The following is a 13,265-nucleotide window of genomic DNA, read 5'->3' as shown; positions in this document are numbered from 1 at the left end:
TGAACGTCTTTGTTCCCAACCCAACAATGGCTCCAGTTGAGCGGGTCCAAGGAGATCCTTGGCTTCTTCCCCATCCCTCCAAATCCACGGAGGAAGGCAGCGGAAGGGCACAGCATTACAGATGGGGTCTCCAGAATAGATCATCATCAGGAGCTATGGCCAGAGTTATCCAAGCAGCAAGGCCCAAAGAGGATACCAAGGCAAACATTGGAACCGGCAAAACATGCCCTTCATACACACCTGGCACCGTGAATGCTAGCCCAAATCACACTCAGCTTCAGACACTGCTCAGCCCTCCATGTCACAAAGTAACCAATGCCTGGGCCAGCAGGAGACGGTTTAATATCTTGTAAACCTGAGGAGCAGTATCCTCATGACCCTTTCCAAATAGGGAAGAGACCCTTACAATAACCTTCTAGGCAGAGGGGCACAAATGCCCACCACCCGATTACCACCCCCTCCCCAGTTGGCTTTTGCTCTAAGTCAGAGGTCCCAGGAGGATCCAGGAAAGCATTCAGACTCTTTGCTCCTCACCAGATTTCTTTACAGACTCGGTTGTATATTCTGGAACCTCAGATATGAACCTACAAACCTACATATGAGGACAAGAGTCCAGCAGGTGAATGGGATTTGCCTCCTGCCGGGAAAAGAAACAGAGGCTTGTAGAGTGCAATGAAGGCAACATTTCTAAAGAACAAATGCTCCTGAGCCTAGAAGCACTGGTTAGATTTGGGGGGGCAGAACATGGCACCATCTCAAAGAGACAGCAGAAAAGCTGACGGATCCAGCTCAAAGGGCTGAGGTGAGAGAGGCCCCACAGGGGCATTTATAATCCTGCCTGTCCTTCACCTCAGTGGAAATGAGAATCACTAGATGTCTACAACAAGGACAGGGACTTAGCAGATGGTGTGTTTTCCCCATCTTGTGGTGAGCAGTGGTGACCCTAAAGCCAGCTTTGATGTTCTTCTTCATACCGTTGGGGATCGATGAAAGGCCGATCAATGGAACGGATCATCAGCTCACCACAGTAGACACATTCAGCTGCCACCAGCTCATCCAGGTCAGCTTTCAGCTGTTCCCGGCTCGGTGCCCCTGGAGTCCCTCCTTCTCCATCTTTTGTGCGGGGTGGGCCTTTGGCAGGAGGTGGAGTAGCCCCTAATTTTCTCTGTAGCTCCTCCAGGCGGGCCTGCTTATAGGCAGGGAGCCCAGGCCTAACAGCCTGCAGGAGGCAGTCAGCATGGAACATGTGACTGCAAAGAAAGACATAAAAAGGACGATTGAGCAGGGGAAAGTCGCAGGCTGAGCACTTGTCTTGAGGCTCCACAGTGCCATAGCGCCCACGAAGCTCCTGCAGATCTCGCCGAATCCTCTGGGCACTAGCTGTAGCCTCCTCCATCTCCCGTTGAAGCTCATCAATGTGCCGGTTGTAGGCTTGCAGAGAGCTGCAGATGGCTTCCTTGAAGTGGTCAATAGTGACAAAGTCAGGAAAGAAGGGCAGCACATCCTCTATTTTGAGGAGAGGACAACTAGCCAGACAGGCCATGGCGGTCTTCACATCTTCTTCTTCTTGTACCACATGCCGAGCGATTTTGAGCCACAGTTTCTTACGCAGCTCCTCATCCTCCTCTGGCAGGTCTGCACACTGTTTGGCCAGGTCCACATCCACCTGGAAGGAATAAAAAAGGTTACTGTTGGCACACCGTACCTGGCTGGGGAAAGGAAGTGGACAGAGACTGTTCCCCTGGCATATCAAATTATAGATCCCAAAAGACCTAAGATCTCATGCTCTCCTGGGCAATGGAAGGGTTAAAGAACTGCAGAGAGATGGGAATACATTTCCCACTTGATTCCTTACTGCTAGCCAACATCTCATGGCTCCCAGTAGGCAATTGGTTTCCCCAGTTGACCAAATAATTTTACTGTTGCCCAAGTCAAAGACTAGAGGCTTATAGCCCAAGTTCTTTAACTATGAATTTGATTGCAATTAATTCAAAGCAAGATCTTCTCACTCAGAATTAACCCTTTGTTCTGTTCACTCCATTCCCTTGGACCAACCACAGAAGTCACTTGTCAATCCAGAAAGGACAAATTGACCTGTTCTCAGCTCTTATCATAGTAATCAACCCCAAGTAACAAGACAATATATCTTGGCCCACTTCACCTATCACCCTCCTATACCCAGAGACATGTTCTCTTTGATTCTCTATTTAACAAGGCACCAGGACTCTGTGCCCCTCACCTGGAGAGCCAAGTCGACAGCCTCTTCATAGAGTTCCAACACTTTGTAGACATGAACACAAGCCCGGTTATGGCCGTGCTCTGCACACAGTCTCAGGGCATATTTGAGGTCATAGTGTACCCGGTGAGGACTGGTCCCTGCTTGCTCCAAGTAGGCCAGCAATGAGGCAGCCTGACCTCGTGCATACAATGAGAGCAGGTAGTTGTGAATGGCTTGCTCAGTCTCTCCTAGCACATTCACACAGAATTCCATGTAGCGGATGGCATGGCTCACTTGCTGGGCTTCCCCACCTTGGCTGTAGTTCACCAGGGCTGGGATGAGCTGCCGGGCATCCAGCCGGCTGCCCAGATCAATCCAAGCATCCACTAGCTGTCGAGGAATATGACGGATGAGAATGGGTGAAAATTTATAAAAGAGCTGGGGATCATGGTGCTTAGAGAGCACAGCCAAGGCCTCCTCATAGGCTTCATGCTGGCAGTGATATGCTACTACCCGCTCATAGTCCTGCATAATCACAGCAAAAAACACCATGTGTTCTGTATCTCCATGGCTGGCCAGCAACTCATGGATTGAGGCTCGGCTGGCAAAGAGCCATTCTTTGTTGCGTGGGCTACTGAGAAAGTTGCGGAATTGTTCTCTAGTTTCACGATAAAGAGGCAAAGCATCTACATCACCTTGTAGTGCTCCTAGCCGACTCAAGTAGAGTTCTGTCAGCCAGGCAGTGAGCAGTGTGGCCTGAGTACGCTCGGTTGGCTTAAGCCCTGCCAATTTCCTCTGCAAGAATTCTGCCAAGGCCTCCTCCTGTCGAACTTCTAGGAACTTAAGGGCAATCTCTTCAAAATAACTTTGGGTTAGGGCATAGCATCTAGCACTTTCCACGTAGCGGCGCTGTCGGAAGCAGAAGTCAGCCTCACGGGCCAGAACTGTGTCTAGGCAATCAGGTCGCTCACGGCAATATTCTTTGGCTAGGTCAAAACGGTTCATATCCAGATAGGTGCGCCAAACATCCCGGGACTCACGCTGAACGTGATAACGGAACACAGCCCGCTCAGTATGAGCCCACAGGTGGCCTGTGGAGGAGTCTTTCACCATATGTCGTAGTGGCCCGAATTTTTCTAGGAAGTGATCTCGTAACACCACCTGCCCTGTTAATGTACACACTGCTTCTACTCGGTCTGCTAGGAGTAGCAAGAAATGAAACTGGGTCAAAACAATAGCCAGTGGTGGGCTGGCACCAGGACCCACACCAGGAGGATAATCCCACACTCGTTCTTCACTCAGTAAAGAATCGGGACGCCCACAGTCCAGTGCTCCATACAGTACACCATCTCCCATCATCCAGGCAAAAGCACGGGGGGCAGAGCGCAGCTTGGGGGTATAGAAAGCCAACTCACTATACCCCAGACTGCTGGGGAATTCTCGAAAAGGTGGTGGGTGATCAGTATACGTGGCAAAGAGCCCTGAAAAGCCCTGGACCTCAGCCCCCTCAGCCATCCGGCCCGTGAACTGGAAGAGGCGCTGGCGAGTAGTGGCAATGACAAAAAAACGTCCATCAGGGCCACGTTCTGCTTCTATGGAGCACACAGGTGCTGGGCCTCCCTCCTCCATCAGTACATGCAGCGGGCGGAAGTAGAGGTCAGGTGCAGGACCAAAAAGGCCACCCTCACTGGCTGATAGTTCTGCCTCAAAGATCTGGCCCTGGGCTGTACCTACTAGGATGGGTCCAGTGCTGCTCTCTGTGCCCAGGGCTTTGTTCCAGCCCACACTCTCCACAAGCTGCCCCTTCCACCGTGCCAGTGGTCGAACCTTCTGTCCATTTCGGTTTATGTAGAGAACTTCAGTACTGCTCAAGGCAATCAAGAGGTGTGAGCCTGGAGTAAAAGGAGACAGGGAGAAGCCAAGACACAGTCTGGCTAGAAAGAGATACTGCCCTTCCCACCCTCTACCCCATTCTTGAAAACATCACTCTCAAAATGATTATCATTTTTGGTAGTGATGAACTCCAAAGTGGCACTCAAGCAATCCTTCCAAATTCCCTATAACCAGCCTTTCCTTCCCCAACCCAACTTCATGTATTTAGTACTTTAATACATAAGCACTTCTTACCAGTGTGATCCAGAAACATCTTATGAACTTTGGCTTCATCTTTGCGGCCCAACTCTACCTGGTTCGGTTCATTTGCCTTTCCCAGATCAATGCTGTGGGAAAGGAGAACCACATCACCCTGGAGAAATAATAACCTTTGGGAACTACCCTATTCTGAAATCTAACTACAATGAAATCTCTTTCTGCTGGTTGGCAAAGAAACATGGCTTGGGGTAACTCAAAATTAAAGTGGATTAAGTTACTTCCCTAAAAATTCTAACTACCTTCCCTTCTTAGAATACAGCAATAGCCTCAGTATTCTGAAGTTATTCTCAAATTACCACTAACCTCTTCCCCACCCCCATAAGTTGCTTCCTCTATGTGCCTTGGGTCCTGACGTACCGGAGTAGGATATCTTTGCCCAAGCTCATGCAGAGTTGATTGCAAGAAACTACAAGGCTGGTGATACGCTCAGAAGGAGTGAAGTCAATTCGCTGCTTGGTAAAGATGGGTGCCTCCTTCTCCAGTGGGGCATTTACAAACCCTGTAATTGAGAAGGAAAAGTGATCTCTAGAAAGTAAAAAAGTGAAAGTTTTGCAACAATTGCTTGGCTCATCTCTGTTTTCTTGTCCTGCTTCACACACTCAAGACTTTAGTTAAGCTAGGTGAGGAAAAACACTTACTCAGTTTCTGGGATCTTCTCAATACATCTGAAAAAGGGATCCTTAACATTTCCAATGAACTTTCCAGATTGTTTCTCATCCTACTATACCTGCTCTCATCCTTAAGGACCATGCTTCCTTATCAATGTTTTTGCCATCAACCTCAGAGTCACTTAATCTTCTCAGGGTCAGCAAACCCAATTCAATAAAATTGTTAAACTGTGTCTATTTTCTTGGTCTCTAGTATTGAGACATCAACTTTCTGAATGCACTGCCTAGGTAGTGATAAAATTTGCGGAATGGAAGAATGTCTGGAGAATATTGGTCTAACATAGGAGTTAACTATAATTGTTGGGGGTAAGGAAGGTAAGACTACCAACTTCTCCAATAATCATTAAAAATACTCAGTCCTGGGGGCAGCTGGGTAGCTCAGTGGATTGAGAGACAGGCCTAGAGACGGGAGGTCCTAGGTTCAAATCTGGCCTCAGAGACTTCCCAGCTGTGTGACCCTGGGCAAGTCACCTGACCCCTATTGCCTAGCCCTTACCACTCTTCTGCCTTGGAGCCAATACACAGTATTGACTCCAAGACCGAAGGTAAGGGTTTTTATTAAAAAAAAAAATGCTCAGTCCTTTCAAGCCTCTCATTCCCTCCTATTTTCTGCATCAACTTCAATTAAACTTCATAGCACTTTCAAATTCCAATCCATGACATAGAGCACTCTTCTTTATCCATCTAATCTGGACAATGACCATAGACTTCACTCTTTCAGAACTACGCTTCAATTCCCTTCCTTTGAAATTCTGATCTTTGAAAGCCCTGATCTTTACCCTGAACTTTCTTCTTTCCCAGCCCCACCATTTATTCATCCTAAACACATCTCAATGAGGGAACTGGTAAAATTAAGCCTCTAATATTTTATATTATCTAGGTGACCATGGGTCATTCTCACTGAATGAACCTCAATGAGTTTCCTAATCTGCAAAACGGAGTTAATAACTGCACTGCTCATCTCACAGCGTCGGAAGGAAAGTGCTCTGCAAACTTTAGGCACTATGAAAACAGCACTGTGTACTGCTGATACCTCCAATTCAGTCCGTTCATTCAAACATTTATTAAGCAGTTGCCGTATTCAAGGCTAGAGATACAAAGCCAACGGAAAAGCTCCTAGACCTCAAAAAGCTTGCAGAAATGGGAAGTAGCATGGAAAATTAGGAAGAGTCTTGCCCAAGGCGCCTGAGTCACCTGACAACTCGGCGTACAGCTATTTCGGGCGTTAATTATCCACATAGGGTCAGCCAGGAGTCCAGGTCCCCTCCCCAGGGAATGGACGAAGGGTCTCTCAAGGCCAACATGCACATGGAGCGCAGGCCCTGCCCTGGCACCTTCTCAGTCTCGCGCCAGCCACGGCCCTCGCTTACCCGAGTGAGGGATGCCGACGCTGGGGCAGCCCGGCTGCAGGACGGCAGAGCGCGAAAGCGAGTCTTCGTACTCATCCAGGATGGACGCCATGGCACCCGGTTTCTAGGCCTCCCCCTCCCGCCCGTGGCCCCAAGACTAAAGCGACGACCCTCCCTGGCCCGGTCCCAGGGGGGCCGACCACTGCGCTCCCCAGGAAAGGGGCACCTGCGAAGAGGAAGCCCTCTCAGCCCTATTCGCCTAGCAGACCCCAGATACCAGCCCGATCCCAGCCCAGGTGGCTCAGCTGACTCAGGCCCGTGACGTAACGTGACGTGCGGCCGTAAGAGCACGCCCTTACGCCACTTCCTCTGCCCATGGAGCATACACTACGCATGTACCAGACAATGTTCTTTTGGTGATGAGAATAGATGCCAAAGGGGTGGAGCAAAGGGGCTAAAAATACCTCCTCCCCTTCTTCCTTACCTCCTCCTTCTCCTCTACCTCCTCTTCCCTCTCTCCTTTCTCTCCCCTCCTTCCCTCTTTCTACCCCACCTCTTTCTTCCCTCCTCTTCCTTCTTTCTTTCTTTCCTTCTCATCTCTTCTCCCCTCCCCTTGCTTTCCTTCCTTCTTCCCCCTCCTTCCCTTCCTCTCTCTATCGCTTTCCTTCCTTCTTTTTCTCCCCTCCTTCTCCTTTCCCTCCTTTCCCTCCCCATCTCTCTTTTCTTTCCCCCTTCTCCCTCTTCTTTCTCTCCCACTCCTCCCTTTTTTCCTCTCTTCCTTTTCTCTTCCTCTGCCGTTTCTTTCCTTCTCCCCTCCTTTTACACATAAGGAACCTGAAGCTCTGAGAAATTAAGCAACCTGCCTCCTCTTCTCGGTTTCTGGGTTTCCCCGACTTCTTTAAGTATCACATAAAAGTCCACCTTCTAAAGGAAGTCTTTCCCAATCTGCCTTACTTCTAGTGTCTTCCCTTGGTTGATTCTTTCTAGTCATACATAATTGTTTGCATATTATCTCCCTCATTAGACTGTGAGATCCTAGAGAGCAGGGACTCTTTTGCCTTTTACTCTATCCCCAGTACCTTGCACAGTGACAGGTACATTGGAGGCGGTACTTAAGATATATTTATTGACTGATACAGGTCCTAGATTTGGACTCCAGGTTTCCTACCTCCACAATTTCCCAAATTCACTTCTTACACCACTACACAATGTTGTCTTTCACATCCCTTCTTCCAGTACTAAATGCTTTCCTATAGGGACTGAGTCCCCCAAAGTAGTTCCTGAGTGTCTCAAGCATTAACGCAGAACTCTCAACCTGACCTCTGTGGCTGTCTCAACTCCCGGGTCCCCTTCTAGATTTAGTCTTTACCTTCTTTCATTTCCCAATTTCTTCCCTCAGACAGCCCCCTTCATTTTTTCTTCTTCTCTACCCCTCCTCCCAAAAAATGCTTGCCTCACCCTGCCCTTCCTTCTTTCCTTAGCAAAACTTTCCATTTATCCTTTCTAATCCTAGTATCGGAGGATTACAGATTCAAAGACTGATGGGTTGTTTTCCCAAAACCAGACAGTAGTTGCCCAAGGTTTTGGGCTGACCCCTGGGCAGGGGATGGGCCTGCTAAGCCTTTCCCATGCTCTGTTAAAAAGGGTGTTTAGCAAGTCCTTCTCCCACATAAACTAGGGCCAAAGAAAATACAGAACAGGTTGCCCAGGTCAGCAGCAGGTCATCTCCATAACTATCATCCTGTCTTGCCCTAGAGTCTGTCTTTCTGGAATTGAGCAAGGGTGGGGATGGGAAAGTTGCAATTTCAGAGAAGTAATAATAGTTGATATTTATATAGTAGTTTAAGGTTTGCAAAATGCTTAATGTATATTATTTCATTTTGTTGTTCAGTTGTTTTTCAATACTGACTCTTCAAGAACCCATTTGGAATTTTCTTGGCAAAGATACTGGAGTGGTTTGCTATTTCCTTCTTTAACTTATTGTACAGATAAAGAAACTGAGTCTAAACAGGGATAAATAACTAGCCCCACAACAAACCTGTGAAGTATGATCCTGAATTCAAGACCCAGCTATGTGTCCCTAAGCAAATTACCTAATGTCTTGGAGACTCAGTTTCAATATCTGTAAAATGGGGATAATGATAGTACCTCCCTTACAGGGACCAGAGGATATAATGAGATAATAATATGAAAGGGATTTTTCAAATCTTAAAGGGCCATCTAAATGCTAACTATAATTATTTTTTTCCCCATTTTACAACTAAGGCTTAGACTTCTGTTGAGTATGTAGGAGCTGGAATTTTAACACAGGTCTTATTGCTGCCAAGTCCAATGTTCTATCCATCTACTCTACCAAACTGCCTTCCCAATTAAAATAATATGATGCTTCAGAGGGGTTATAGGAGCAAAAAAGCAATCCAAATTGTGAATCTTAAAACTGCTCAGACTCTACTTCAGAAGATTTGATTAAGCTTACTACTCAGACAAATACAAGGATTTCAGTGAAGGAGTGGAGCTTGCTTGAGACAATCTTGTGGTGAGTGATAAAGAATGACTCTCTCTCCCTTAAGGCTCAGGCCTAGGCCCTTTCTACTATTTTCTCTTTCTCTCTCTCACTCTCTTCCCTTAATTCCTTCATTTGTATTAATTAAAAAATCTCCATAAACCCAGCTGACTTGGGTATTTTCATATTTGGGAATTTTCCCATGGCGACCACTTATTTTTATTTAAATCAAGACACATAAAATTATCTTTACAGTTTGGCCGAAACCTTTACAGTTTTGGCAATTCACAGTCTTGGCAAAACCATATTTTTGCGGTTACAGTTTTTTGCGACCGTGAAGGGACTTTTCATTGTTCAATCAGGAGTTTACAACTTTATCTTCCCCTAAGGCACTGTCTGAGCAGGGTGGAGTAACTTTAAAAATTCTCAATACATTCCTGACCAAGTACCTCCATTGTTAAAAATGGGGAATAGCTTAATCAAATCTTCTGAAGTAGAGTCTGAGCAATTTTAAGATTCACAAAACAACATATCTATTAAGCACCTGCTATCTTTGTATTGGGACTGTGCTAGCTGTTGAAAATACAAGTATAAAGAATGAAATAATCACTCCTTGGAAGGAATTTGTATTTTAAGCTATAGAAAGAATATAGAGTTTCATAACAGCTTTTGTTCAATCAGTTCAGTTATGTCCGACTCTTCATAATCACATTTGGGGCTTTCTTTTCTTTTTAAAAAAATTTTTAGCAATTGCATATAATAACAAATTTCCACATAAGTTTCTCGAAGTTATATGATCAAACTTATCTCTCTCCCTCCTTTCCCTATCCCCTCCCCGTGCCGGCAAGCCATTTGATCTGGGTTATATATATATTGTCATGCAAAATATTTCCATATTGTTTAGTTTTGTAAGTGAATAATCTCATAAAACCCAAACCCCAAAACATAAACCTAAATAAACAAGTGAAAAGTCATATGCTTTCATCTGCATTCCCATGGGTTTCTTGACAAAGATATTGGAATGGTTTTACCATTTCCTTCTCCAGTTCATTTTACAGATGAGGAAACCAAGGCAAACAGGGTTAAGTGACCTGCCTAGGATCCCACAACTATGAAATGTCTGAGATGGGATTTGAATTCAGATTGCCTTGTCAGTCTATATTGCTGTCATGATTGATTTTTGTATCTTAGTGCCTCCTTAGCACACTTTAAAATATAGTGAATGTTGAAATGAACAGTCAAAGGCTTCTTTCTAGTCTTCTATCTACCTAGTTAGATGGCCAGCCAAGCTAGATCTATTCACTTCTGAGTTTTCACAGTCTGTTGTTGTGGTTGGTTGTTGTTGTTGTTGGTTGTTGTTGTTCTGGCTGACTACATGGCTAAAGTGGTTGGTTCTACCAACCATGTGGAAAATAATTGAGGGAGTAACTTATACATCATCTTTCTCCCTCAAGCTGCCCGCCCCAGACTTCTCTATTTCAGTAAATGACACTAATATCCTCTTAGTCACCCAGGCTTCTACCTGGGAGTCATCTTTGTCTATTCTCTATATCTCATCTCACACATCCAGTCAGTCCTGTTCCTTCTATCTCAGCAGTACAATATTTCTATACCTAGTCTCTCCTCTATGCTATCAACCCACCCTTCTTGGTGCTTATAACAAACTCCTCACTGGTTTTTTCTGCATCCAGTTCTCCAATTTTCAATTCAACCTCCACATTGCTACTTGAGTAACATAAAACTGTGCTCATAACAGTCCTTTATTCCAAAACTTCCTAGTGGTCAACTAGGTAGCACACTGGCTAGAGCACCAAGCTTGGAGTTCAAAGGACCTGGTTTCAAATTTGATTTCAAATATTTCCTAGCTGTGTGACCCTGGGAAAGTCACTCAGCCCCAACCTCATGGCCCTTGCTGCTCTGCTGTCTTAAAACTGAAACTAAGATAGAAGGTAAGGTTTGAAAAAACAAACAAACAAACAAACAAAAACCTTTCCTATTTCCAGTCTACTAGAGCATAAAATTCAGTCTGCTTTTTAGGGTTCTCCCAAATCTGGTCTCTACTTACCTACTCAAATTCATACTACTCATCTTCATATTTCCTATGTTCTTTTTTTTTAAATTTATTTAATTTGTCAATTTATATATTTCCTATGTTCTAAACAAATTGGGCTCATCATTCCCTGTTCTTAATTTGCCCTCTCGAATCAAGTGGAATTGCATGCCAACTATGGGAGGGGTTTTGGGGGAAGGGAGACAAAGAACATGAATCTTGTAACCATGGAAAAAATTTTCTAAATCAACTAATTACATAAAATGAAAAATAATAAAAAAAATAATTTATTAAGCTATTGCTATGTGCTAGACACTGGCAATAAAATTTAAAAGCAGAACAGTATCTGCCTCAAAGATCTTGTATTTTGCTGGGGGGCTGAGAGATATTCACAAATAAAGACACATACATACACAAATTTAATACAAATTTAATTTGGGGGGCTCTCTAACAATCGGGGGACTTAGGAAAGGTCTCTTGAAGGGAAATAGTACTTGAATTGACCTTTAAAGAGAGCCCATGGCTCCAAAAGCCTAGAGTGAAAAGGGAAAGCATTCTAGGTATGTGGGAGAGTAATAGTCTCATACAAATTTAGGGTGAAGTTCCAATAAATGACAAGGAGGGGACTCTGGGATAGATTTGGAATGGTTTATTGGTTCACCCGTTCCCAATATGATAGGTTCCAGCAATTCTGGAAGGAATAGAGTTACTTATAGCCTCTCTTTCTCTACTTTTCCTCAGTGCAACACTCTTAAGTGGTGGCCTTAGGAGTAGTAGGTGATGCTTTTGACTATGGAAGCCCCAGAACCCCTGTAGGCTCAAGTTTACATAGAATTTTCATTTTAAGGGTCTACCTTGGCAGCTGACACATCTATGGTGGGACAATGGGATCAGGGAACATAGACCAGCAGTAAGATGGGGTGGGGGTGGGGTTTAAAAATTAACTAGGAAAGCCTATAGGATTTCCAACTAGAAAATTCCAACTGGAAAGATGGAATTAAGGCTATGCTACATCAGCAAGTCAGTTCCAGCTAGAACTGGGTTCTTTTTAACCTTAAGAATACCAGATCCACATTGAGAGAAAGAACTGTGGGAGCAGAAATGAAAAAAAAAACCATAAGACTTATTACTTATTTATACAGACTTAGGATTGGGGGTTTTGGTTTTAAAAGATTATTACAAAAATGAATAATATAGAAATAGGTATCAAGTGATAACATTTGTATAACCCAGGGGAATTGCTTGTCAACTCTAGGAGCAGGGAGGGAAGAGGAAGGGAGACAATATGAATCATGTAACCCTGGGAAAATATTTAAAGATTAAAAAAATAAATTAGATTATTTAAATTAAAAAAAAAAAGAATACTAGAATTGTGTAACCAGATGCAGTCCTAAGAGAGCCAGACCATAACGTACAAAGACAAAGACAGAAAGACAGAATGTCATGTAAGGTAAAAAGCAAATGGACCAATTTACCTCAAGTGTAGAGAAAGTGTTTGAGTCATTCATGATCATCCCAGAAAGATTTGCTGGAGCATTGTTTCACCATAAACAAGGTTGCTCTGTTAACTCTCACCAATATGATTGGTTAGTGCTGGGATCATTATGCATTGTGTTAGATGCTGGGAATAACATCATGAAAAAAAAAAAGATTTCTTTCCTGCCTTCAAGGAGACTATGATATGGTAGAGAGAAGAGATGTGCCCATAAATAGATATAATATGAGATTGGTGTTTTTGTTCAGGTTTTCTTTTTTTTCCTTATCAGGTGTGTTCAACTATTTATGATCACCATATGGAGGATTTCTTGGCAAAGATACTGTATTGGTTTGCCATTTCCTTCTTCAGCTCATTTTACTGATGAGGAACTGAGGCAAATAGCATTAAATGACTTGCCCAGGATCACACAGCTAGTAAGTACTGGAGGCACTGTGTATATATATACATGGCATAAATAGAAAGCAAATAAATAAAAATAGAGTACTTGGAAAGAGCAGCTTGAGCTGGATCTTTTTAAAATTTTATTTTTTATCAGTTACATGTAATCATAAATTTCCACATAAGTTTTCTGAAGTTATGTGATCCAAAATTTCTCCCTCCCTTCACCACCTTCCAAGAGCTGGCAAGTAATTTGGCCTGGAGTATATGTGTATTATCATGCAAAATATATCATATTGTTCTTTTTGGTAAGTAAAAATAATCACATAAAATGAAAACCCCAAATGAACTAAAGTGAAAAATTGCATGCTTTCATATGCATTCCAACTCCACCAGTTCTTACTCTGGAGGTGGATAACATTCTTTGTCCTAAGTTTCTCAGAATTATTC

General features: G+C 44.0%; 1 protein-coding gene across 1 annotated transcript; it reads right to left on the bottom strand.

Moving 5' to 3' along the window:
- Nucleotides 1-324: 324 nt before the first annotated feature.
- VPS18 (VPS18 core subunit of CORVET and HOPS complexes) lies at nt 325-6,748 on the bottom strand. The gene is made up of 5 exons (XM_001370907.4): nt 6,408-6,748; nt 4,727-4,868; nt 4,346-4,437; nt 2,240-4,110; nt 325-1,666 (listed from the first exon to the last, which is right to left on the bottom strand). The coding sequence occupies exons 1-5, from the start codon at nt 6,496-6,498 to the stop codon at nt 944-946; spliced, it is 2,919 nt and encodes a 972-aa protein (XP_001370944.2). The 5' UTR covers nt 6,499-6,748; the 3' UTR covers nt 325-943.
- Between the last annotated feature and the right edge of the window lie 6,517 nt (nt 6,749-13,265).

Source organism: Monodelphis domestica, chromosome 1 (assembly GCF_027887165.1).
Source record: "Monodelphis domestica isolate mMonDom1 chromosome 1, mMonDom1.pri, whole genome shotgun sequence".
NCBI classification, from domain to species: Eukaryota; Metazoa; Chordata; class Mammalia; order Didelphimorphia; family Didelphidae; genus Monodelphis; species Monodelphis domestica.
Note: the sequence above shows the minus strand (reverse complement) of the source record. Positions and strands in the feature narration are given on the sequence as shown.

What these genes read in the sequence shown, in the direction of transcription:
- VPS18 (XM_001370907.4), bottom strand. Translation starts at nt 6,498, where the DNA reads ATGGCGTCCATCCTGGATGAGTACGAAGACTCGCTTTCGCGCTCTGCC. An exon ending in CGTCGGCATCCCTCACTCGG is followed by an intron (nt 4,869 to 6,407) that starts GTAAGCGAGGGC and finishes TCTCAATTACAG; the next exon opens with GGTTTGTAAATGCCCCACTG. An exon ending in CTGTCGACTTGGCTCTCCAG is followed by an intron (nt 1,667 to 2,239) that starts GTGAGGGGCACA and finishes TATTCCTTCCAG; the next exon opens with GTGGATGTGGACCTGGCCAA.